Below are 23,719 nucleotides of genomic sequence, written 5' to 3' on the forward strand. Positions count from 1 at the left end.
TTACAATGCTTTACTAGAAAAAAAAATTAAAATAGCAAATGTGATTTGCTAAATTAGATTTGTGTCAGCCCACAAGTACCCAACAGGTACTGGGAAAATGTTAAGAAATCTAATTTTTTAAAAGTGCCCAAACAGGGGACACTTGGGTGGCTCAGTCGGTTAAGCATCTGCCTTCCGTTTGGGTCGTGATCCCAGGGTCCTGGGATGGAGTCCCACATTGGGCTCCTCGCTCAGCGGGGAGCCTGATACTCCCCCTGCCTGCTGCTCCCCCTGCTTGTGCTCTCTCTCTCTGCCACATGAATGAATAAAATCTTAAAAAAAAAAAAAAAAAGTGCCAAAACAGAGTAGGTACTTAAATTGATTTTTTGGCATACCAGCCCTATGGTAAATATTTACCCGAGCTTCCTGATATAACACATACTAAAGAAGACCAAAAGAGCCTATGATACACTCCTAAAAACAGATAAGGAACAAAAGCAATTTTTAATGATCAGCTAACTTCTATACACAGAACTTAAATTCAATCAAATACATTCTTTTCCTTGTAAATAGCTCAGTTTTTTCTTGTTTAATAGAGAGTCCCAAAAACGCTTGCCATACCCCAAAAGTAGCACCAACCAACTACATTGGTCTCATATGAGCATCAAAGAACATCTGGCCAAATGGTTTTACTGATACTATCAAATTTTTATTTTTTTAATTTTTTGAAAGATTTTATTTATTAGAGAGGGAAGGAGAGAGAGAAAGAGAGAGAGCACAAGCAAGGGGAGGGGTAGAGGGAGAAGAAGAGAGAAAAGCAGACTCCTGGCTGAGCACGGAGCCCAACGGAGGGCTAGATCCCAGGACCCCAAGATCATGACCTGAGCCAAAGTCAGATGCTTAATCAACTGAGCCACCCAGACGCCCCACTGGTGCTATCAAATTTTTAGTCTGAAATATTACTACTATGCAGTGAGAAATAAAAACATTTTCTCCCAAACAAGACTCAAAGAGTTCTCTAAAAATTCAAGTCCTTAAAATGGAACTCATATTTGATCCTTTTCCCTCATGCATTTGGTCATGACTCTTCTCTAAGTGGTCATTACATCTTTAAAAAAATATTTTCAGTGTGTTATAGTTATATCTTTAATAACACACATTCAGTTTGCTATATTTATGCCAATCAAAATGAGGTACTCTGAATGTTTAATATTATAGGACTCATAACTATAACAAAAAGTAAAAACATAATAACAAAATGAGAGATGTTGATACACAACATCAATGGAAAGGAAAAGAAAATGTAATGAAAATAAGTGAATTTGTAAAAATACAGTATTTGTAAATGTGTGTAATATATAAGGTTATTGTCATGAGATTTCTAAAGAGACTTACAAAACTAAATTATACCACATAGAGAAACCTATAATGGTAAAGACATCACCTACAAATAAAACAATGTCTTTTATCCTCTATCCTGAATGGATTTTTACTACCATCTAGTGTTATACCTTAAGAAATACTTTCTTGTAAAAACTGTTACAAAAGTCACATTAAATCACTGAAGCTTACTAGAAGATGTAATTAACTGTAGGGGGAAAAAAATCACAGTATAGAAAATATTTTTTAAAAGTTGTCTTATGTAAGAAACCTATTTTCGGGGGCGCCTGGGTGGCGCAGTCATTAAGCGTCTGCCTTTGGCTCAGGGCATGATCCCGGCGTTCTGGGATCGAGCCCCACATCAGGCTCCTCCGCTATGAGCCTGCTTCTTCCTCTCCCACTCCCCGCTTGTGTTCCCTCTCTCACTGGCTGTCTCTCTCTGTCAAACAAATAAATAAAATCTTTAAAAAAAAAAAAAAAGAAACCTATTTTCGTTACCCTTAAAATTTCTGTTGTATTACTAATTGTGTAATTTACATCAAATCCTTACTAGGGCTTCCAAATAAGTACTTCAGTTGCTTCAAAAGACAAAGCAGCTACCACAAAGATTCAGCCCATTATATCTAACCAGTGCACTCAAAAAGCCAGTTAATTATAGTATAAAATGATTATCGATGTTCTCTCAATGCCAACAGGTCTATGAAAGGACTTCCTCTTCACCTGACATCTTAAATGCTAGCATTTTAGGTTCCATAAAGAGAGGAAAGAAAAGGTAGGCTTATGCTCCTTAGAATCATATTGTTTGCTACTCAGTGTCATCCTTCAACTTGCCAAACACCAAATTGGCTAGTGAAATAAACCCCAAACTATTAAAAAAAAACAAAAAAAAAAAAAATCAAGAGGTTGAAAAAGAAGATGAAGCCATGGAAACACATTCTTTTAATGGGTTCAGAAACTCTCTTTGTTAAAAGATTTTACTCTTCCAGAAATTATTTTCTCAGTCTATGGATTCGAGAGATGAATCAAAAGGATTTAAGCTGTTCTTAGTAAATTAACAATTTAGAAGTCCTGTGAATTCTATTTCAGCAAGGTTTTGCCTACAGTTTTTTTTTTTAACCACAATATTACATATTAAATTTTATATCATTAACCATGCTGCGTTTTTTAAATGACACGAAAATACCATGCTCATGAAACATACAAATACGATTATGGATCATACCTTTTTAATCCTTTCCCATACAAATAGAAATAACCAGTCTTTGAAATTGAATGTAATAAAATCATCCTAAAGGTATCATGCCTACAATTACTCACTTGAAATGACCTTTCCATTGTTATTGCAAAGTAGTATTCTCTCCGGGGATATCTTCGCTCGCAAACCAATACTTGATTGCATATTCTGCCCTTTTCTCCTGTTTGCTTGGTAAACAACTTCTTCCCAATCATTTGTGAGGAAACAGCTTTTGCTTCTTCTGGACTGAAATAAGAAAAAGAACTCAAAACTTTTTTCTCCTCCAACTGAGAAAAACAAAAGCACATGACAGCCAAAATTTTATCTCATTTAATATTTATTTTTTAAATTTTTAAAAAAGATTTATTTATTTTAAGAGAGAAACAGAGAGAGAACACATCAGCAGGGGAAGAGGCAAAGGGAGAAAAACTCAGACTCCATGCTGAGTGAGGAGCCCGATGCGGGGCTCAATCCCAGCACCCTGAGACCATGACCTGAGTCAAAATCAGAAGTCAGACACTCAACCGACAGACCACCCAGGCACCCCTTTCATTTATTATTTAAATTTCAGTATTTTCATCAATTCAATAATATGGGGTAATTTTTACAATATTTTTTTCTTTAAAAAGCAGAACTTACGAGAAAACTATCTTCACTCCTCCTTTGAGGCCACTCTCAAATGTTCCTTTTCCTCTACCACCAGCCAAAACTTGTGCTTTTATCACAACGTCTTTTGAACCTAGAAGGAAAACACTTCTGTTAGATAAGCAGAATGAAACAGCATGCAAGACATTATTTTGTTATTAAGCATATACATTAAGTGATGTTATTAAATGTAGCAGACTCATTTACCCACAATGTCAAAAAATGAAATACTCCACATATATAATTTTTCTAGATTAGAACATTAAGACATTCACCATCTAAAGATCCACAAGTTTAAAAAATTAGCCATTCATATGAATCCATTTCTTAAAGTATAATGAAAATAATTTTACTTTTCCTTAACACTAAATATCTAGTGCTTTGGAAGGTATTAAAAGTACAAAATTGAGACTCAAAGGTCTTCCCAACATTTCCCTTCCTTTCTATTCACATGTAAAATTGCTATTCTGTGAAAATTTGAGATAAAAATGCTACTCTGAGCAGAAACACATCATGAATTAAGGGGAAACTGCCAGTACTGATACCAACTGACACTGTTCCACTAACAGAAACACCCATTAATAAACATTCTTGAGCTATACCGTTATGAGGAGTATTATCAGGAGTGAAGCCATATTTACCAGAAGATTCAGGGATATTATGTTTCTAAGTCTTATTTTTAATTTTTTATAATACCTTTTTAAATTTTTTAATGAAATTTTTAAAATAAATACTCTGAATTTTTCTTCTTTAACAGGTAGACTAATCACTCTTCTATCTTCCTCTTTCTAATGTGCTGAAGAAAATCAGCAAACCAGCTGTTTATCCTAGGTACCACTCATCATTCATGATCCAGGGCTATTCCTCTTAGAGAGGCATTCTCTGTCTCCCCAGACAAGCAGAATTTCTGAATCTCCTCTTTTGCCTCTTACAGCATTTTTGCCTATACTAGCAGTGCAACACTTGTACTACATTATGGAAAAATAATAACCGCTGAGGTCAGGGTTAAGGATGCTACTGTCTTATTCTTATTGGTTACAAGCCCAAAGTAGTCCCTGGTATGTAACTACCAATCCATGCACACACCATGCAGAATGTGGGGACTCCAACCTAATCAGATAAACCAACAAAATCAAAGAGGTAACACAGTTTCTGATAAAACCAATAAGAAATGACCTAAAGTCTACACCTAAACAATTATCTAAAAAGAGTGTTTAGAAAATTAACGATATAAATGAGTCTACATTTAGAAGTTAGAAGATGGCCCTGTGAGTCAGTCAAGGAAGCGTTTTAAAAAACTGTCTTTCTCATACCTCATATTCATCTTTAAAATTTATCCAGAATCTTGACTCCTCATCACCTGGCTTGAACCCTGGTCCCAGCCACCATTCTATCTCACCTCGATTACCGTCATCCCTGACAGAGTATTCTCAAAGCAAGCAAAGTGAGCACATCACTCGGCTACTTAAAACCTTACAGTGAATGCCCCTTTTACTCAAAGTAAAAGTCACACTCCTTAAATAACCTACAAGACCCTATATATTCCCCCAGTACCCTTATGACCTCCTCATCGCTCGCTCCACTCCAGCTACACTCGTCTCCACTGCTCCCAGGCATGCTTCTGCCTTCAAGAGTTGACTCTACTGCTCCCTCCCCCTGGAATACTCTTCATCGGATACAGGAATCCCCTGCTTTTCAAAAGTCTGCATTACACCACTTCGTTTTTACAAAAGACCTACATCGGTTACCTGTTTTCACGAACCGAAAGAAATATGAAAGGGATTTTCACTTTTCCAAAAATAGCGTTCAGTGTTGATTTTGCAGACAGCCATTACAGAGGCAGCATGCACCCCAAGCAGTGAGAGTAGGCAAGCTCCTTACCCAGGAATTATACTCAGCATCAAGCCACCAAAGCTTGATGCCTGTAAGCATCTGTGCTTTAGCCTAGGAGGGGTCATTTACTAGGTCTGGGAATGCTTGAAAACTTTTCCTTACCATTAATGCTAACTGCTTTCACTTTATGCCATTTTGGCTTACAAAAGGCTTCACAAGACTGCTCTACTTTCAGACACCAGAAGACACCTGTATCCACTTGAGAAAGGTCCGCATTCCCTTTAAGTTTTTCTTCTTACAACTCATTGTCCACGAGGCCTACCCTGATTGTTCTACTTAATAGCACAATCTGCCCACTTAGGACCAATCCTCCTTACCCTGCTCGGTTTTTTTTCCATAGAATTTATCACCTTCAAACATAATATATAATTTTCTCATGTTTACCATTTATTATTTTGCTCCCATACTAGACTACAGGCTCCAGAAGGGCAGAATCTTCGTTGTGTTCACTGATGTTCTCAAGCTCCCAGGAGCATTCCTAGCATATATTTTCCAAATGTTGAATAAAAGAACATTTAAAGATGGAAAGAATTCTTACATATCTTGATGTTCCACTGCTCTTTTAAAAATTGCAAATACTGGACCCTGCAACTAAAGCTGATTAGAAGTGCCTTGTTTACACAAGACAGACACTTTTCTATCTGCCACAGTTCCCACCATTCCCAGGTAAAAACAACTAATATTAGATGAAGATTAGAGAAAAAAGGAAATTTCCTTAAAATGAACAATAATTTTCTTATTGGAAAGAAAAGAGGTAGCTTCTGGGACAATGGCAAATTACAAAGTTCATGCCCAGAATAAAAGGAGCAGCCACTAGTCATTTTACCTATTTCTGGTTACCTGGTCTTCTAGTACTTTAGAAATATTCATTTATATCCAAAGAGGATAAATGTAATCCCAACAGGGTAAATATGATGTAAAAATGGTCAATAGTTTAACTAATGATTTGCTGACCTAAATTCAAATATTCCTAACATTAAACTGAGAACTTAAAAGACTGACCTATTAGAGTAATAAAGGACTGTTTTTCAAAAACATTTTACAAGACAGAGAAGTCTCTTCCTCCAAAGTGTCAATTTCCTTTCTTTAGGAATATAAACTCCTTAAGGGCAGAGATGATTCCTCAAAAAAGTTCCTTCTAAAAAAGCCCTTCACAACAAAAGAAAAGCCAAAAGAAATGAATGAATACAGTCTCATCAACTATCAAGACAATGGGGATTACAAGAGAAATCTGAGGACAACTGATTGAAACAAAGATTTTATTCAATTCCATTAATTCATTCAACAATTACATCTATATACCAGTTACCTGCTGGAGCCCCAGATACACCAATGAGCAAGAGAGACTTATCCTGCCCTTAGAGAGCTTACAGTCTTACTAGATTTGGCCCTTTGCTCTAGTCAGACAAAATCTTTTATGGATTCCAAGGATGTCTTTAAAATATAGTCAATATCCCTCCTAGCTTTAGTTATTCACAAATGTCTTAAGCATTCTTTATATACAGTCATATAATAAAACCCTAGAAAGAAGAAAAAAGAAGGCAAAGTCCTATTATATGCCATTAGAAATCTCCCTCCAGGTTGTTATTCATTAATTGGCAACCTTTGTACACGTTTATTCAACCAGACAAAATTCTACCTTAATTATACTAGAATCCTAAACATTCGAACTAAGACACAGAATGGCTGAATAAATTTAAAAAACAGACTAATCTATACTGCCTATAAGAGACTCACTTTAGACGTAAGGACACAAACAGACTGAAAGTGAAAGGATGAACAAAGATATTGCATGCAAATGGAAACCAAAAGACAGCTGGGGTAGCTATACTTATATCAGACAAAATCAACTTTATAACAGAGACTATAACAAGAGACAAAGAAGGGTGTTATGTAATGATAAAGGGGTCAATTCAACAAGAGGATGTACCATTTGTAAATATTTATGCACCCAACATAAGAGCACCTAAATACATAAAGCAAACATTAACAGACATAAAGGGGGAGACAGCAATTCCATTAATAGTAGAGGATTTCAATTCCCACCAACATCAATCAGTAGGTCATCCAGGCAGAAGATCAATAAGCAAACACAGGCCTTAAACAACATATTTGACCATGGTCTTAATATACATATATACAACATTCCATCCAAAAACACAATACACATTCTTCTCAAGTGCACATGGAACATCTCCAGGATAGGTAACATGGTAAACCACAAAACAAGTCTTAATCAATTTAAGAGGACTGAAATCACATCAAGCATCTTTTCCAACCAGAATGGTATGAAACCAGAAACAATTAAAGGAAGAAACCTGGAAAATTCACAAATATGTGGAGATTAAACATGCTACCAATGGGTCAAGGAAAAAATAAAAAAAGAAATAAAAAATACATTGAGACAAACAAAATGGAAATATACCAAAATTTATGGGATCAGCAAAAGCAGTCTAAGAATTCACAGTAATAAAAGCCTGTCTAAAGAAACAAGAAAAGTCTCAAATGAATTAACTTTGCACTTCAACGAACTAAGAAAGAAGAACAAACGAAGCCCAAAGTTAGAACATAAATAGAGGGGCGCCTGGGTGGCACAGCAGTTAAGCGTCTGCCTTCAGCTCAGGGCGTGATCCTGGCGTTATGGGATCGAGCCCCACATCAGGCTCCTCCACTATGAGTCTGCTTCTTCCTCTCCCACTCCCCCTGCTTGTGTTCCCTCTCTCGCTGGCTGTCTCTATCTCTGTCGAATAAATAAATAAAATCTTAAAAAAAAAATAACATAAATAGAGACTAAAAAGACAATGGAAAAGATCAATGAAAGTGAGAGTTGCTTCTTCAAAAAGATGAACAATATGGACAAACCTTCAGCTAGACTCACCAAGAAAAAAAAAGAGTGGACTCATAAAATCAGACACAAAAAGATGAGCTATTACAACTGGAAATTCAGAAACACAAAGGATAAGAGACTATTATGATCAATTACATGACAACAAACTGGACAACGAAGAAGAAATAAATTTCTAGAAACATGCAACCTACCAAGACTGGATCACGAAGAAACAGAAAATCTGAACAGATTACTAGTAAGGAGATAGAATCAGTAATCAAAATCCTCCCAACAAATGAAGGTCCAGAACCAGATGGCTTATTGGTGAATTCTACCAACAATAAAAAAAGAATTAATACCAATCCTTCTCAAACTCTTCTAAAACATACAAGAGGTGGGAACAGTTGGAATTCATTTTTAAAAAAGGCCAGAATTACCCTGATACCAAAACCAGACAAGGATGCCCCAAGGAAAGAAAATTACAGACCAATATCCCTGATGAGCGTAGATGCAAAAATCCTCAACAAAATATTAGCAAACTAAATGCAACAATACATTAAAAGAATCATATACCATCATCAACTGGGATTTATTCCAGGGATGAAAGGCTGGTTCAACATCTACAAGTCAGTCAATGTAATACAGTACATTAATAAAATGAAGGGTAGAAAACAAAGGATCATCTCAACAGATGCAAAAAAAGCATTTGGGAAAATTCAACATCCATTTTATGTAAAAACCTCAACAAAGCAGGTATAGGAGGAACATACCTCAACATAATAAAGGCCATATATGACAAGCCCACAGTTAATATCCAACTCAACAGTGAAAAGCTGAAAGCTTTGCCTCTAAGATCAGCAACAAGAGAAGGATGCTCACTCTTGACGCTTTAACACAGTATTGGGAGTCCGGGCTGCAGCAATTAGGCAAGAAAAAGAAATAAAAGGCATCCAAATTGGAAAGGAAGAAGTAAAACTGTCACTATTTGCATATGACATGGTATTATATATAGAAAACCCTAGACCCCAACAAAAAACCATTAGAATAATGAATTCATTAATATCTCAGGACACAAAATCGATACACAAAAGTCGATTACATTTCTATAAATTTATCATGAACTATCAGAGAAACTAAAAAAACAATCTCATCTACAAATGCATCAAAAAGAATAAAATACGTACGGATAAATTTAACCAAGGAGGTAAAGGACCTGTATACTGAACTGTAAGGCACTGATTAAAGAAACTGAAGAAGACAAAAATAAATGGAAAGATATTCCACACTCATAGACTGGAGTAATACAGTTAAAATGTCCATACTACCCATAGCGATCTACAGATGCATTGTAATCCCTATCAAAATTCCAATGGCATTCTTCACAGAAATAGAACAAACAATCCTAAGATTAGTATGGAACCACAAAAACAACCCCAAGTAGCCAAGCAATCTTGCAAAAGAAGAAAAAAGCTGGAGCTATCACACTCCTGGATTTCAAACTACATTAGAAAGCTGCAATAATCAAAACAGTATACTACTAACATAACAAAACAAAATAGAGAGCCCAGAAATAAATCCATGTATATATGGTCAATTAATTTATCAAAAAAGAGCCAAGAATATACAATGGAGAAAGGACAGTCTCCTCAATAAATGGTGCTGGGATGGGGCAATTCAGTCGGTTAAGCGTCTGACTCTTGATTTCAGCTCAGGTCATGATCTCAGGGTCCTGGGATCAAGCCCCATGTTGGGCTCCACACTCAGCGGGGAGTCTGCTTGGAATTCTCCCTCACTCCCTCCCTCTGCCCCACACTTGCTCTCTCTCTCTCTGTCTAAAAATAACTAAATAGGGACAACTGGGTGGCTCAGTCAGTTAAGCATCTGCCTTTGGCTCAGGTCATGATCCCAGGGTCCTGGGAATGAGTTCCGCATCAGGCTCCTTGCTGAGCTCCTTCTCCCTCTGCCTCCTCTGCCTGCTCTGCCTGCTGCTCTCTCTGCTTCTGTGCTCTCTCTCTAACAAATAAATACATTTTTTAAAAATCTAAAAAAAATAAAAATAAAAATAACTAAATAAATATTAAAAAGTTTTTAAATAAATAAACAAAATAATTGTGTTGGGAAAACTGGACAGCCATGTGCAAAAGCATGAAACTCAACCACCATCTTACACCATACACAAAAATTAACTTGAAGTGCATTAAAGACTTAAACATAAAACCTAAAATACCATAAAACTCCCAGAAGAAAATATAGGTGACAAGCTCTTTGACATAGGTCTTGGTGATGAAGTTTTCAATTTGACACCAAAAGTAAAAGCAACAAAAACAAAAATAAATGAGACTGTGTCTACATACCAAAGGAAATCATCAACAAAAAAAACAACAACCTACTGAATGGGAGAAAATATTTGCAAATCATATATCTGACAAGGAGTTAATATCCAAACAACTCAACTCAAACAACTCAACTGTGGGGAAAAAAATGTGATTAAACAACAGGCAGAAGATGTGAACAGACATTTTTCCGAAGACATACAGACGGCCAACAGACACACAAAAAGATGCTCAAAAATCACTGTTCGTCAGGGAAATCCAAATGAAAACCAGAATGAGATATCTCACACCTCCTACAATGGCTATTATCAAAAAGACAAAGAATAACAAGTGTTGGTGAGGACATGAAGAAAAGAGAACACTCATGCACTGTTGATGGGAATATAAATTGGTGCAGCCACTGTGGAAAACAGTAAAAGGGTTCCTCAAAAAAATTAAAATAGAACTACTATATGATCCAGCAATTCTACTTCTGGGTATTTATCTGAAGAAAACACTAACTTGAAAAAATATATGTACCCCATGTTCATTGTAGCACTATTTACAATAACCAAGATATGGAAACAACCTAAGTATCCATGGATGGATGAATGGGTAAAGAAATTATGGCATATGTGCGTGTGTGTGTGTGTGTGTATGTGTGCGTGCGTGTGTTCAGCCACAAAAAAGAAATTTTGCCACTTGCAACATGGATGGACCTGAGAGGTAAGTGAAGTAAGCCAGAGAAAGACATATTCCATATGAATGGAATCTTATATATGGAAATGGAAAATAAAACAAAACAACTAAGCTCATAGACACAGAGAACAGATAGGTGGCTGCCAGAGGCAGGGGGTGGGGGATAGGAAAAATAGATGAAAGTGGTCAAAATTAAAGAAAAAAAAAAGAAAAAGATGGGACTTAAGACCCATTTCAAACTTCTAACCTCATAAAATGTAAGAATAAATTTTGTTTTAAGCAATTAAAAAATATGTAGCAGATATAAGTACTATTATTAATGAAATTTGGTATTTGGCAATTAAAGTCTACTCTAAAAAAAAGGGTCAACAAAATATGCAATAAAGACAGGCTAGTCAGGCAACATAAATTTCATTAGGTTGAACAATTTTCAAGCAGCAAAACGATTACATTGTGTGTAATTTCAAACATGGAAAGCCAATACAGATGCAATTCTATTTAGGGTAATAGGGGAACTAAGATGTATTTGTATCTGAGCTATGTACTAGGATTTCCCTTTTAAAATTCTATGAAGCACAGCTTTTATAGTTCCTCCAAAACTTAGAACAAAAATAGGAGAAACTTCCCAAGCCTAAAACATATTATTCTTGGCAATACAGAATCATGAAATTAATGACCAGTCCAATAAAGAGGTATCATTAAAAATGGATATGAGGGGATACCTGTGTGACTCAGTCGGTTAAGTGTCTGTCTTCGACTCAGGTCATGATTCCAGGGTCCTGGGATCAAGTCCTGTATGGGGCTCCTTGCTCAGCGAGGAGCCTGCTTCTCCCTCTGCCTGCTGCCCTCCCTGCTTGTGCACTCTCTCTCTCTTTCTCTCTCTGACAAATAAATAAATAAATATCTCCATAAATAAATAAATAATAAAATAAAAATGGATATGAGAAGGGGAGCCTGGATGGCTCAGTTGGTTAGGCATCCAACTCTTCATTTTGGCTCAGGTCATGATCTCAGGGTCCTGGGATCAGGCCCTGCATCAGGCAGGCTCTGTGCGCAACGGGGAGTCTGCTTGAGATTCTCTCTCCCTCTCCCCGTGAGCATGCTCTCAATCTCTGTCTCTCCCTCTCTCAAGATAAATCTTTTAAAAAATGGGTACGAGAAAACCAGTCTATTGAAAAAAAAAAAAAAAAGGAAAAGAAACTAGATTTCTTTTGAACCATTCTTCCATCCCTAACTTCAATTATTCACAACGGGCAAACTAGCCTCCAGAACAGTGTTTCCAACTTTTTTCACATCATGATACACATAGAAAAATTATAGAATTTATAGGGAATAGAGAGAAAAAGGCCAGGGCTACTTCAAGAGTCACCAGTTGTAAGGCTCAGTGGCCCTAGTTTCCATGCTAACTCACAGAACTAATGGGAAGCAAGTTTGGCCCACCTGTAATGCATTTATGTCTCACTCTATCAGTTCGTGATGTAAGAGTTTTTAATAAAGGGGAATTAATACTTTGTGAGTTGTTCAGTAACTCAAGAAGCAAAGTAGCCAAAATCAGCACTGGGAATTGCCAGCTAGATGGACAGAACCAGGTGTATTTCTAAGGCACCTTATACCAAACCCTGTGCAATTAGATCCTATAATGAATATCTTCTGACATTAATAACTCCCAAAAAAAGACAAAACTGTCTTCAACATCTTCATAGTAGTTACTAAATATATCTTTTAAAAGCAGCATTTCTGATTCTCTAAATTTAAAAGACCTCATTAGTCACTAATCCCACTTCCATACTATGATCATTATCTGCAGTGTTATTTGACAAAAACATAATTTCTGGTTGAACAAAATACCTTCTGTTCGAAGGGGTTCAAAATCAGAGCTGCCTACCCGCTCCTTACTTCATATAAGTCCTGGTCCCAGAGACCTTCCCAGAAATACTCATAATTAGAGTATACGCTGCACATATTAACTATTCTTTCTTCCTTTAATCATTTAAGCATCAATAAGCTTATAAGGAGTAAAGAAATCAAGAAACTGGCATCCAAATAAATCCTATTTGTTTTATGAAAAAGTTCCTACACAGATCTTTTTTTTTGACAAAACAATGAACTTTGACTAAATGAGCAAATATACGGAAAATACAGAAAAATCAATTATAATAATTTGGAAATAGAAAAAAATAGTTTTTGCCAACTTCATTATATATAAATCAGGCCTTACTAACACTGGCATGAAAAATGTTTTAAGCTTCAGCATTATTACAAAGGAAAGAATTGGTGAACAAACAAAAAATCATCACTCAAGAGATTAGACTAACAAAAATAAAAGAACAAAGTCAAGGGTTTAAATTTCATTCTTAAGGACAGAACGGCAGAATAAGAAAACCTTATACTTTCTCAATTGCATTTTCAAGTTTTCCCTCCTACTTAGCTGACTCTTTAGAAATTCAAGTTTAGGTCATATAGCTAAGATAAAATCTCAAGGGAACAGCTCTTAAAAAGTAGCCTTTGCAAGAAATACTACAGAAATACAAAGTACAATCACGAGTCTTCTTTAAACTTGACCTTTAAGAGCCTCTATAATTTGAAGGTAAAAATGAGGCAGGCACATCCTTTACCATGCGTAAGTTCAAGCTACAGGTCACCGTTAATTAACAAAAATTTCCCCAAAATATCAATTTACACAAGGCTTTCAATGAATAAAAAAGTTTGCTTACAATCTGAATAAAAAGGATTTTTTTCTGATTAACAAAAAACTGTCAATGAAAAATCGTGCTTCCAAGTCAACATCTCATTCAAAAACACAACTTATATGACATATTTCTGAACTTGTACATGCTCTCACTTTAAAAAACAAATTCTAAAAACTCTAGTTTTAAAAAAAAAACTTCTAGAAACAAGTACAAAATGAGAGTAAAACTTTAAAAATTTTAAACATTTTAAAATGCTCCACTGCCTTCTTAAAATACTAATAAAAGCAAAGTCTTCACCAAAACACATTCAAAGCCGTATTAATCAAGTATACATACAACAGAGATTGTGCTAATCGACATAAAATTGGTGGGATTTTAAACACTGCTAAATAAGATGCAGTGTATAGCTAGTACATTACTCATTATTATAGCCTCATATTAAATCATTAAAAATGTAAAAGTGAGGAATATCTTCTAAAGTCAATATTTTTTAATTAAGAGATTAATATAAATTAACAAAATTCAAATTAACAAAAGCTATTAAGTTTTCTGTTATCAATAAAAGAATCTACTAATAAACATGGGCAAGTACTTAACTCATTTAATAATTCATTCAATAGTTATTGATTACCTAAGTGCCAGGTACTCTTCTAAGAATTTAGGACGTATCACTGGACAAAATAAGACAAAGAAACCCTGCTCTCATGGAGCTTACAGTCTAGCACTCAGCTTCTCTTCTCCCTCCCGCCACCTTGGTTCCATACTTTTCCTGCCAAAAAAAAAAAAAGTCAGGGGAGGAATATCAGACCTCCTTATAACCACATAAAGAGCTAAGATTTTCTTCACTATTTCCTTGAAGATTCATCACAGACATCACAGACACCAGTCTCTTAAGCTTCAGAATATTAAACAGAACTTCCTACCTCATTATTATATTTCAACTAAAAACAGGACTTTTAAAGGCTTCCTAATGCCAATATAATTGGTTCTTAAGTTACTAGCTCCTTGGGAGCTCATAAAAATCTCATAATAATTTTAGAATGTCAACAGTCATAAAGTTCCACCTTCTAAGTAAATAAAATTTATTTTTTAAAAAAGAAAATAAAACCTATAAACCATAAGTAAAGTTCACATCTGATCAGAAGTGCCCATGTCAAAGTGGCATAAGTTTTTCTTAAGTTGGTACCTAATTTTTTGGCAACTGCATAAGCTTCATCTGGTGATTTTGCCACATGTCCTTTGGGAATGGAGACACCAGCTTCCTGCAACAAGTCCATACTCATGTATTCATGTAGTGAGAGATTTCTTTGTTGCTGCTGCTGTATTTGGAGTCCATGGTTGTTAAAAAATCCAGAACTTCCCAGAACCTAAAGAAATTGGGGACATATTATATATGACAGTAATTTGGAACTTACTAAAAACACCTTCTCAAAATACTTTTTTTATATACAGTACGTGGTTCTTCATAACTATAATAAAACCATTACATTAAATCATCAAAGAATAATAAAGTACCTAAATTATAACCTAAGAACTAACCTACCAGCTAAATATCAAATGTTACTCTTGTAGTTTTAACTATTTTCTCATGTCTAGTCTTATCTTTTATTTGAGCTTCACTACCATATCCCTAAAGACCTACTGAGCATTTCTCCCTCAATGCCAAATTCAGCAGTTCTAAAACCAACCTCATCTTTTCCAACAAACCAAAAATCCTTCCCAACTTTCTTCTCTTCACCATTCTCCCAGCACCTAACAAATCGCTTGGCACTATGTATGTCGTAGCTGAGTGATAGTTGAGTGATTACTCTTTCATACACACAAGATTCAAAATCCTGGTTTCATCTGCAGTGATCACAGTGGTGTGCTCCTCAGATTCCCCTTTCATAGCCCAGCTGCTGGTAGTGCTGGCTACTGATAGCTCTCAGCTGAGTCCTCTCACTGATGCTTCCTTGCCCAAAGTCACACCTTCCCACTGTCAGCCTGCATCCATGTCTGGTCACTGGGGGTTAAGGTAAGAATATAAAGTCCTAGCACCTCACCCCAATTTGGGATAATTCTGAAGGACCATCTTAGTTCCAGATCTCCCACAGGAAAGGAAAAGGTTCCTACTGCAACTGCAACACAGTTCTACTTCTGCCTCCACTCAATCCTCCTGCCTTCACTCCCCCACAGATGTTGATCCAAATACCGCTTTCCAGTTGACTTTCTCAATGAAACTCTTCATTTCATAGCCTGCAAATATCATCCAAATTCCTCAATCCTGACAACTTTATATGACAATATGTAGAAAAAATTAAGTGCTATGAAAGCCCTGGAAGAATGAACTGAAATTACACATTTAAGTATTATCCATACATTTCCATTCTCCATACAAAGAATGCAAAATACTGAAACACAGTTCATATGAAACACACAATAGCATAAGAATTGAATTTAAAGGGATCGTATATACAGTCTATTTCTTTTTAATGTAAAATATTGGAAACCATTTACTGACAGTCCATGTTATAGACCTAAGAGGATTAGAAATGTGCAGTTCTGGATTATCTCCTATTGCTTGATTAAACAGTCTATTTCTTGAAGGAGGTTCATGAGCCATCTGCATCAAAATAACCTGGGATGTGTCTAAAAATGCAGATTCTGGGGCCCCACTCTCATCTACAAAATCAGAATCTCTAGAATGGGCTTCAGGAAATCTGCATTCATAACAAGCCATTCACCCGATTCTTAAGCACCCTACAGTTTGAGAACCACTAGTCCAAAAAGTCAATCACACCTAGTAACAACTTATTTCTGATTCATCTGGTTAGCTAAAATCCTGAGTAACATTTCACCAGAGAAGCTCACCTCCTTGATTTAGTGTCACTTCAATATTAAAAACCAGCAACATCCCAAACTGTTCAGTACTCATCTACTTTCTGAAATCCCATTCCTGGGTATATACCCAACAGCAATGAGTGCTTAGTCCACCAAAAGGCATATATATAAGAATGTGCATAGCAGCCTTATTCATAATAAATAAAAAATGAAAATAACCCAATCGCCCATCAACAGAATAAAATATGGCATATTCATATACCAGGATACTACAGAGCAATTTTTTAAAAATACTTGTTGCTCACAAAACAATGGATTAATCTCAAAAACATAATTTTGAGGAAAAGAAACCAGACACAATACATACTTATATTTTTTATATAGTTCAAATCCAGTCAAAATTAGTGATAGAAGTCAGTCAGAATTAGTGGTCACCTTCTGTTAGGGAATACTGATAAGCAGAGAGGACATGGGTGCTTCTGAGGGCTGAAAGTATTACGTATCTTGATCTGAATGGTGGCTACACAGATGTATACATACATAAAAATTAATCTAGCTGCCCAAAGTTGTACATTTTATATATATTATACCTCAAAATAACAATAAAAATAAGGGGGTAAGGGGAGTACCTAGCAGAGCTTGGTAAAAACAGTTATACACTCAAACATTTTTGAATGCCTATATACCAGACACTGTGCTAGGGATGCTAAAAGAATAAAACCGACTTGGTCTCAGCCACAAAATTCATTTAATGTAAATGAGCATGTAAATGAACACCTACAACACATATAAGAGCATTCAGAGTCATTATGCAGCACCTAAGTAGCTGGACAGACTAGAAAAATACTACAGAGGCCTGATCCCAGTTTGAAAACAAAAAAACTTGGGGCTCCTGAGTGGCTCAGTCAGTTAAGCACTGGGCTCTTGGTTTCAGCTCAGGTCATGATCTCATGGTGCTGAGATGGAGCCCCTAGCAGGCTCCAGACTCAGCCTCTGCTTCCCCTCTCCCTTGCCCCTCCCCCTACTCACGGGTGCACTCTCTCTCTCTCAAATAAGTAAATAAATCTTTAAAAAAATCAATCAATAAATAAGAATAAACTAATATCTATTAAGAACACTTTGGGAACAACTGGGGAAATCTAAATCTAAATTTCCTAAGTATGATAACTACAGATTTCCTAAATATGGTAACTATGTTGTGGTTATTTAGGAGAATGTCCTTATGTTTAAAAGGCGTGTGCTAAAATAATTATCTAGGGATAAAGTGCCATGATACCCCCCACCTAGTCTCAAATGGTTGAACAAAAATAAATGAATGTATACATACTTACATAAACATACATATACACACATGAATGTAATTTTTTAAAGATAAAGCAAATGCGGCAAAATGTTAAATACAGATGAAAGCAATATATGTACCCACTGTACTACTGCTGGAACATTCTATCAGTTTAAAATCTTTCCCAAAAAAGTTCAGGGTAAACCAATGACACAAAGCTCTGAGTATATTTTTACAGTTTCTTTCAAATACCTACATTCACAAAGAATCGGTAGTACTCGTAAGGTAATGCTGATAGCTTTTATACTCCCTTAAAGGTTTAATATCTGAAGCGTTGATAATCCTTTCCTTGTGCCACTAGAAGTTATGACTTGAAATATCAGGGTTTTTTAATTATGCTGGCAATAAATATTCCTGCATAATCACAAGGATTCCCACATTTAAGTCTTTGTCTTTCTCCAGATTATCATTTAGAAGATTCCTACTGCTAAAAGGCCACCAGTTGCTGGCCAAATCCCTATACCACCACCCATTTAATCATTCACCTAGTTTAAATCGTATTAATTCAAAAGTGGGAAAACATAGTTACTGGGGAATGTGATTCACGACAACTGAGAAAATATTTAAAATTAGTTCATCTGTTCATAACCTGAACTATTTTATCAGATATACACTGGACAAAAGTTACAGAGAAACTAGAAGGCGGGGGTCAGAGAACTAAACAAAATGTTTAAGAATATTTACTAAACTCAATGTGTGACCTTGAACAAGTTTCCTAGGATCCTGCACCTCTGTGTCCTCATCTACAAAAGCAAGGGGGTAGATTAAGGGCCTTCCAAATTCTAAAGCTGTATTATTTAATGTGTGGGTGGACAAGAAGAGATGTTGTAAGATAACATACTAGGCACCTCCATATGGAGAGACAAGAGCTTTTAAAAGAACTTCCAAAAGGGTAGATGAAAACGTATTTGTTCACCAAATCCTCATTTTCTAAAAACAAGACAGCACTCTTTAACTCATAAGAAGGAAGTTCAAGGCCAAAAAAATCACTTCTCCTATTAAGAAGCATACTCATGTAATTCACTGCCAGGTTTAGAGTATTATAAAAAAAAAAGTCTAAATCAATTCATTCTTGTCATGTCTAAGGAGTTAATTTCAGATCATAATCTAAAACTCTGGAATTGACTTATGAAGCCAATCATGCCCTTTCACAAGTTTCTTGGTGTCAACGTTGGAAAGAACAGGCCAAGCCTTCCGGAAAAAATTGAAGAGCATATTCAAGCACACAGGCTTGGGAGCCAGACAGTTCTGGTAATTAAGCCTTAGCTTTGACCCTACCTGCTTTGTGACGGAGCTCTCTAAGCCACAGTTTCTTCATCAATGATGAGGATATTAATGACACCCTTATAGTGCTGTTGAAAAGCCTAACAAGAAACTGCAAGTAAAATGCCTACTCAGAACCTTGGCACACGGTAGACACTTCGAAACAAAAACCAAAACAAACAAAAACTTGTGATTATTACGTTATACTCTACCCCAAAATGAAGTGATCCAAAAGGTAACTGTCTTACTTCCCCAGCTGGTAAACTGATAAACATCATCTTATTACCACTGTTAACAAACAGAATAGTAAACAACTACATGGAGGAGGTGGAAAACTTCCCTGCCTCGTCCCAAAAAAGGCCAGTCAGCAAGCTGGTCCTGTCAAGACATTCCCACCTATGACAGCTCCCAAGGGACATAAAAGTACATGTGAAGGGCATTCTCCCCCTCCCCAAAGAAGGACCGCGGAAGCCTCTGTCCACCGCGCGGGGTGCGGGAAAAGCAGCAGATACTGCCCAGGCCCCCTCACCTCCACTTAGAAGCGCCCCTCACCCGCCTCCCCGCCGCCCCTCAGAAACTCAGTGAGCAGCCGCAGCCGGATGGCCGGGCTCGTCGCGGGCTGAGGACGAGAGCAGAGCGGCGCAAACATCGGCCCGCTCGCAGTCACAGCGGGCAACACTCCAGGGCAAGCCGCCCGCGGGCCCAGCTGGGCACCCCATGTCACCCAATGTCACCTATTGCGAAGTGACCCCGAGCCGGGCCTCACATCCCCTCACATCTCGCCCACAGGAGCCAGGTCTCCCACCTCGCCCTTTCTCCTGCCGACCCTCGAAGCGAGAGCGGGCTGGGCCGCAATACCTGTGCGGCGGCACGGAGCGCCGGCCGGGACCCGCGGCTCCTAAGGGCGGCGGTGGCCAATAACCGGCTGTAGAACACGGAGGCCGCCATTTCTGAGCCCGACCCCGTCCCCTCGGCGCCGTGCGCAGGCGCAGAGGCGCGAGGCGGACTGGCGACACAGCTGCTCCGGACGCGCACGCCAACCCCTGGCCCCACCCATGGAGGGCTGGACCTCGGCAAACGCGGATTCCCTTAGCAGAAATTGCCCGCTCTAGCGAATTGGGCTTGCCCGGCACAGGGCAAACTTTGACCTTTAGATCTCAGCACCGCAGCCTCAATATCCAACCTGTGACCAGAAAGCAACCCGAACACTCCCCAGTGAAGTGGTAAGATGTAGTATTGTAAAGATGACTAGCGTCGCCATCTGTGTGATCTGAATTTCTCTGAACCTCAGTTGCCTTATCTGTAAGATGGGATTCATTCAAAAAATAAGTACTGTGTCTGCTTTGGGCCAAAGTCTGCGTTGATACAGGAGTGAAAAAAACAGAGCGATTCTACCTTAAAAAAAAAAAAGACGATCAGCCACTAGTTACCAATCCAGATGACACACAGAAATCGCCTAGGAAGCCTTAGAAGAATTTTCTTCACCAGACCCATCTAAGGAGTGGAGTCAGGACGTCTGTATTTCTTAAAGAGTTCTCAAGGTGAATGAGATACACACACTAAGCATTGCAGATCCTGAGATGACGTGTGCCCCCATCAAGAACTGACCACTGGACAAATGACTGGCGCCTATTCTCCTCTGGATATCTAGTTTTAAAATGTGTCAAAGAGTTTTCAGTGTAAAAGATGTTAACCCAGGAATAGACAGGAGTGGCTGACAAGCATTATTCAGGCTCTGGCATCTGCTTCTGAAGCACAGTGGCCCAAAGCACAGAATAGCACTGTATAAAGAAAAAAGTGAATCTGAAACAAGCAGCCTATCAGCTTAGGGAATGGAAAGGGGCTTCTTGCAGCCCCCCAAATCTCTGAGCTCTTAAAGGCAAATCTTCCTCAAGGACTTTTTCATTTCCTTGGCAGTCATGGAGGACTGTCCTCGAGGCTCCCTTCAGCACTAAAAGGTAATAGGTGCAGTTAGAAATAGGGAGAGTGGGAAACACATTGGTGTTTCTGGCTCTACCCTTCTACTGCCAATCATTGCCAATCAAATAAAATCTGGATAATCTGTCCAAAAAGCTGGGGCTGGGACCTACCCGTTTCTGTTAGGAATACATATCCCATCAGATATGAATAGGATATACTTATTTTCAAGCCATTTGTTTTTAATTGCTAGTAAACACAGCAGTTGAGCTACCAGGTACAAATCATCTGAGTCCAAGGCCAGTTATTTAAAGGGCACATGGGTAAATTCAGAATAAGTCAATGCACCAAAATTAGATGCCAGGCTCTACCCCTGGTAAGAGCCTGACTGGCTTCACACCCTTCAAGTCTGGGTCACAGGTGATCCATTAAACATCTCTCTGGTATGTCCTCTTCAACCCTTGCTTAAAAACAGTAAAAGCAGCAGCCAAAATACGGAATAAGTCAAGGAGTGAGAAAGAGAACACGCAGATCCTGTTGAGTTGGCTCCTTTGAAAGCCTCAGCAAGGGGCAGAGGTGTGCTCCTTCCTCAGCACTCCTTGACTGTGTTCAGAGCTCTGTATGTCTCGATACCTCACTAAAAGAATTCAGTGAGGTAAGATGATAGGACTCCTACCTGCTAACCTTGTTTCATCATCAGGCAATCAGCCTTAAAAAATGAAATTGCTTTACTAAGAAACTACTTTTTCCACAGCAAACACTTTTGTAATTCTTACCTACAAGGATCTTAGAAACTAGTAGGCAGGATGTATTAAGTAGAACGTGCTGAGGTGGAGGATAGGGGGAGAGTATATGAGGAAGGAGGGAAAAAAGAATTATTTTTCACGTATAATGTTGTTCTTGTCCTTGACCTGTAATCTCCCACTTTGTCTATCTCTGCCTCTACTTGGAGACTAAGGATAGGGGTGGTGTGCAGGAAAAAGGGGGAAAGAAATTTCCTGAGGGAGAGACTTCTGCTTTTTTCACAGTCCTTTAAAATCATTAAAGTTGTTATACCCTCCACATTTTATTGCCCAGAGCAAACCTTATCTAAACTGTCATATTGGTTAGGTGATGGGGATTAAGGAGTAGACTTGTGATAAGCACTGGGTGATGCATGGAAGTGTTGAATCACTATATTGTACACCTGAAACTAATATAACATTGTATGTTAACTAACTGGAATTAAAATAAGAACTTAAAAAAATCTTTTAACTCATTTTACAAATAACTTTGAAGTATTTGAAACAGATGTAAATGGAATTATAGAAGAAAGAGCTGACTTGGAAATGTTAGTACTGCCTATGAGTGTTAATTAACACTATCTAGATTCAAGAGACTCTAAATATGTAGCCAGTTAGTGAATGCAAACTTATCAACACCGATGAGAAAAGTGGCTGTCATGTATGACTCTGAAAATGCAATGGATAAAAAATTGGAGACTGATTCAAACTTAGAAACAAGTATGACAATTCACCAAGGTACAGAAAAGATGTTTAGTTTGTATTGTGAATCATACAAAAAGAAGGAGGCAAGTTTGAAATGTAGTTCAAATTACTCTTGCTAAATTTTTTTTACAGAGCAATGAAACACTTGAAATTCTCCAAAAAATGATCAATTGTCCTATTGTTAACTATAGAATTAACAGAATTACCAAGTGCTGTAGAAACAACTTCCAATATAGCTGCTTACCCTACTGATGGCTGAGTGAATAATGGTGATTTACTGAACACCTAGTTTTTGGTGCCAGGTTCTTACATACATTTTTTTCTATCCTTTATTTTGCCATGAGACATTTTCAGAATTCTCTGGTTTTCAAATTATTCCATTTTACACAACCATCTCTGCCAGAGAAAGAAAGTTACCAGTTTTATACAGAGTTTAGGGGTGAAGGATGAAGAGTAACAGAGTATGGGACAACAATATGTTTCCATAAAATTTCTCTTCATTCTCTTAAAGCCTCAGAAGTAAAAGTAGAACGCTTATCTAGACCACCCTAGAATGGCAGTAGCAGAAGACAGAGAGCAACACATTTTAGTAATCCTCGCGGTCCTGCATTTTACAGAAGGGAAACAGAGGTTCAGAAACACCAAGTAGCTTGCCCAGAGTCACAGCTCTTCCTTGATTCTTCCAGCACAACATCTGAACCCAATTCTGTACGGCAAGATGAGAATTTGAGAAAACAAATAAGATTCATATCGTCTTACCATTTTTGTTAAACTTCTACCTTTCACTCCATTTGGTTAATAGTATCCACCACCTAAAGGAAAGAATGATGATGCGGACCATCAAAGGACAGGTTTTGAGAGGTAAATGCAAGGGCTGGGAATTGCAAGAGACTGAACTTCAAGTTTCAAGATCCAGAACCAAGAAGGACTCAAGGAAAGTGAAGGCCGCAGAAATAGAACTGGAATGGCCTCTCCCCGGGAGAATTTGGAGAGAGGAAAGTGGGAGGGAAGCAAGACACTCTGGTGGTTCCTTGAGGAGGGCCCCGGTGTCCTGTGCTCTCCAAGGCCATTGTGTCCAGGATGAAGGGTTATTTCACCCCCCCAAAGAGTTTTGGGGATCTAAAACAAGGAATATTGGAAGAAGACACAAAATCTGAGCACACTGGTGGCACAGGAGTGGAAACCTCTGGCGGGCTGGTGTACCCCTGCAGATGGAGCTGAATCATGTTCC

General features: G+C 37.7%; 1 protein-coding gene and 1 long non-coding RNA gene across 2 annotated transcripts in view; both read right to left on the reverse strand.

The window, feature by feature from the left end:
- SUCLA2 (succinate-CoA ligase ADP-forming subunit beta) overlaps positions 1–20,110 on the reverse strand; it is a 44,813-nt gene extending 24,703 nt beyond the window's left edge. Inside the window, exons 1-4 of the mRNA XM_026493276.4 lie at positions 19,943–20,110; positions 14,846–15,026; positions 3,233–3,332; positions 2,677–2,839 (exon numbers count right to left, since the gene is read on the reverse strand). Coding sequence (XP_026349061.1) covers positions 2,677–2,839; positions 3,233–3,332; positions 14,846–15,026; positions 19,943–20,032 — 534 coding nt within the window. The 5' untranslated portion in view covers positions 20,033–20,110. The remainder of the gene's footprint in view (positions 1–2,676; positions 2,840–3,232; positions 3,333–14,845; positions 15,027–19,942) is intronic.
- LOC130543033 (uncharacterized) lies at positions 6,380–9,057 on the reverse strand. The gene is made up of 2 exons (XR_008958042.1): positions 8,729–9,057; positions 6,380–8,289 (listed from the first exon to the last, which is right to left on the reverse strand). It is a non-coding gene; the product is annotated as an uncharacterized LOC130543033 (long non-coding RNA).
- Positions 20,111–23,719: the final 3,609 nt, after the last annotated feature.

Source organism: Ursus arctos, unplaced genomic scaffold (assembly GCF_023065955.2).
Source record: "Ursus arctos isolate Adak ecotype North America unplaced genomic scaffold, UrsArc2.0 scaffold_10, whole genome shotgun sequence".
Lineage (NCBI taxonomy): Eukaryota > Metazoa > Chordata > Mammalia > Carnivora > Ursidae > Ursus > Ursus arctos.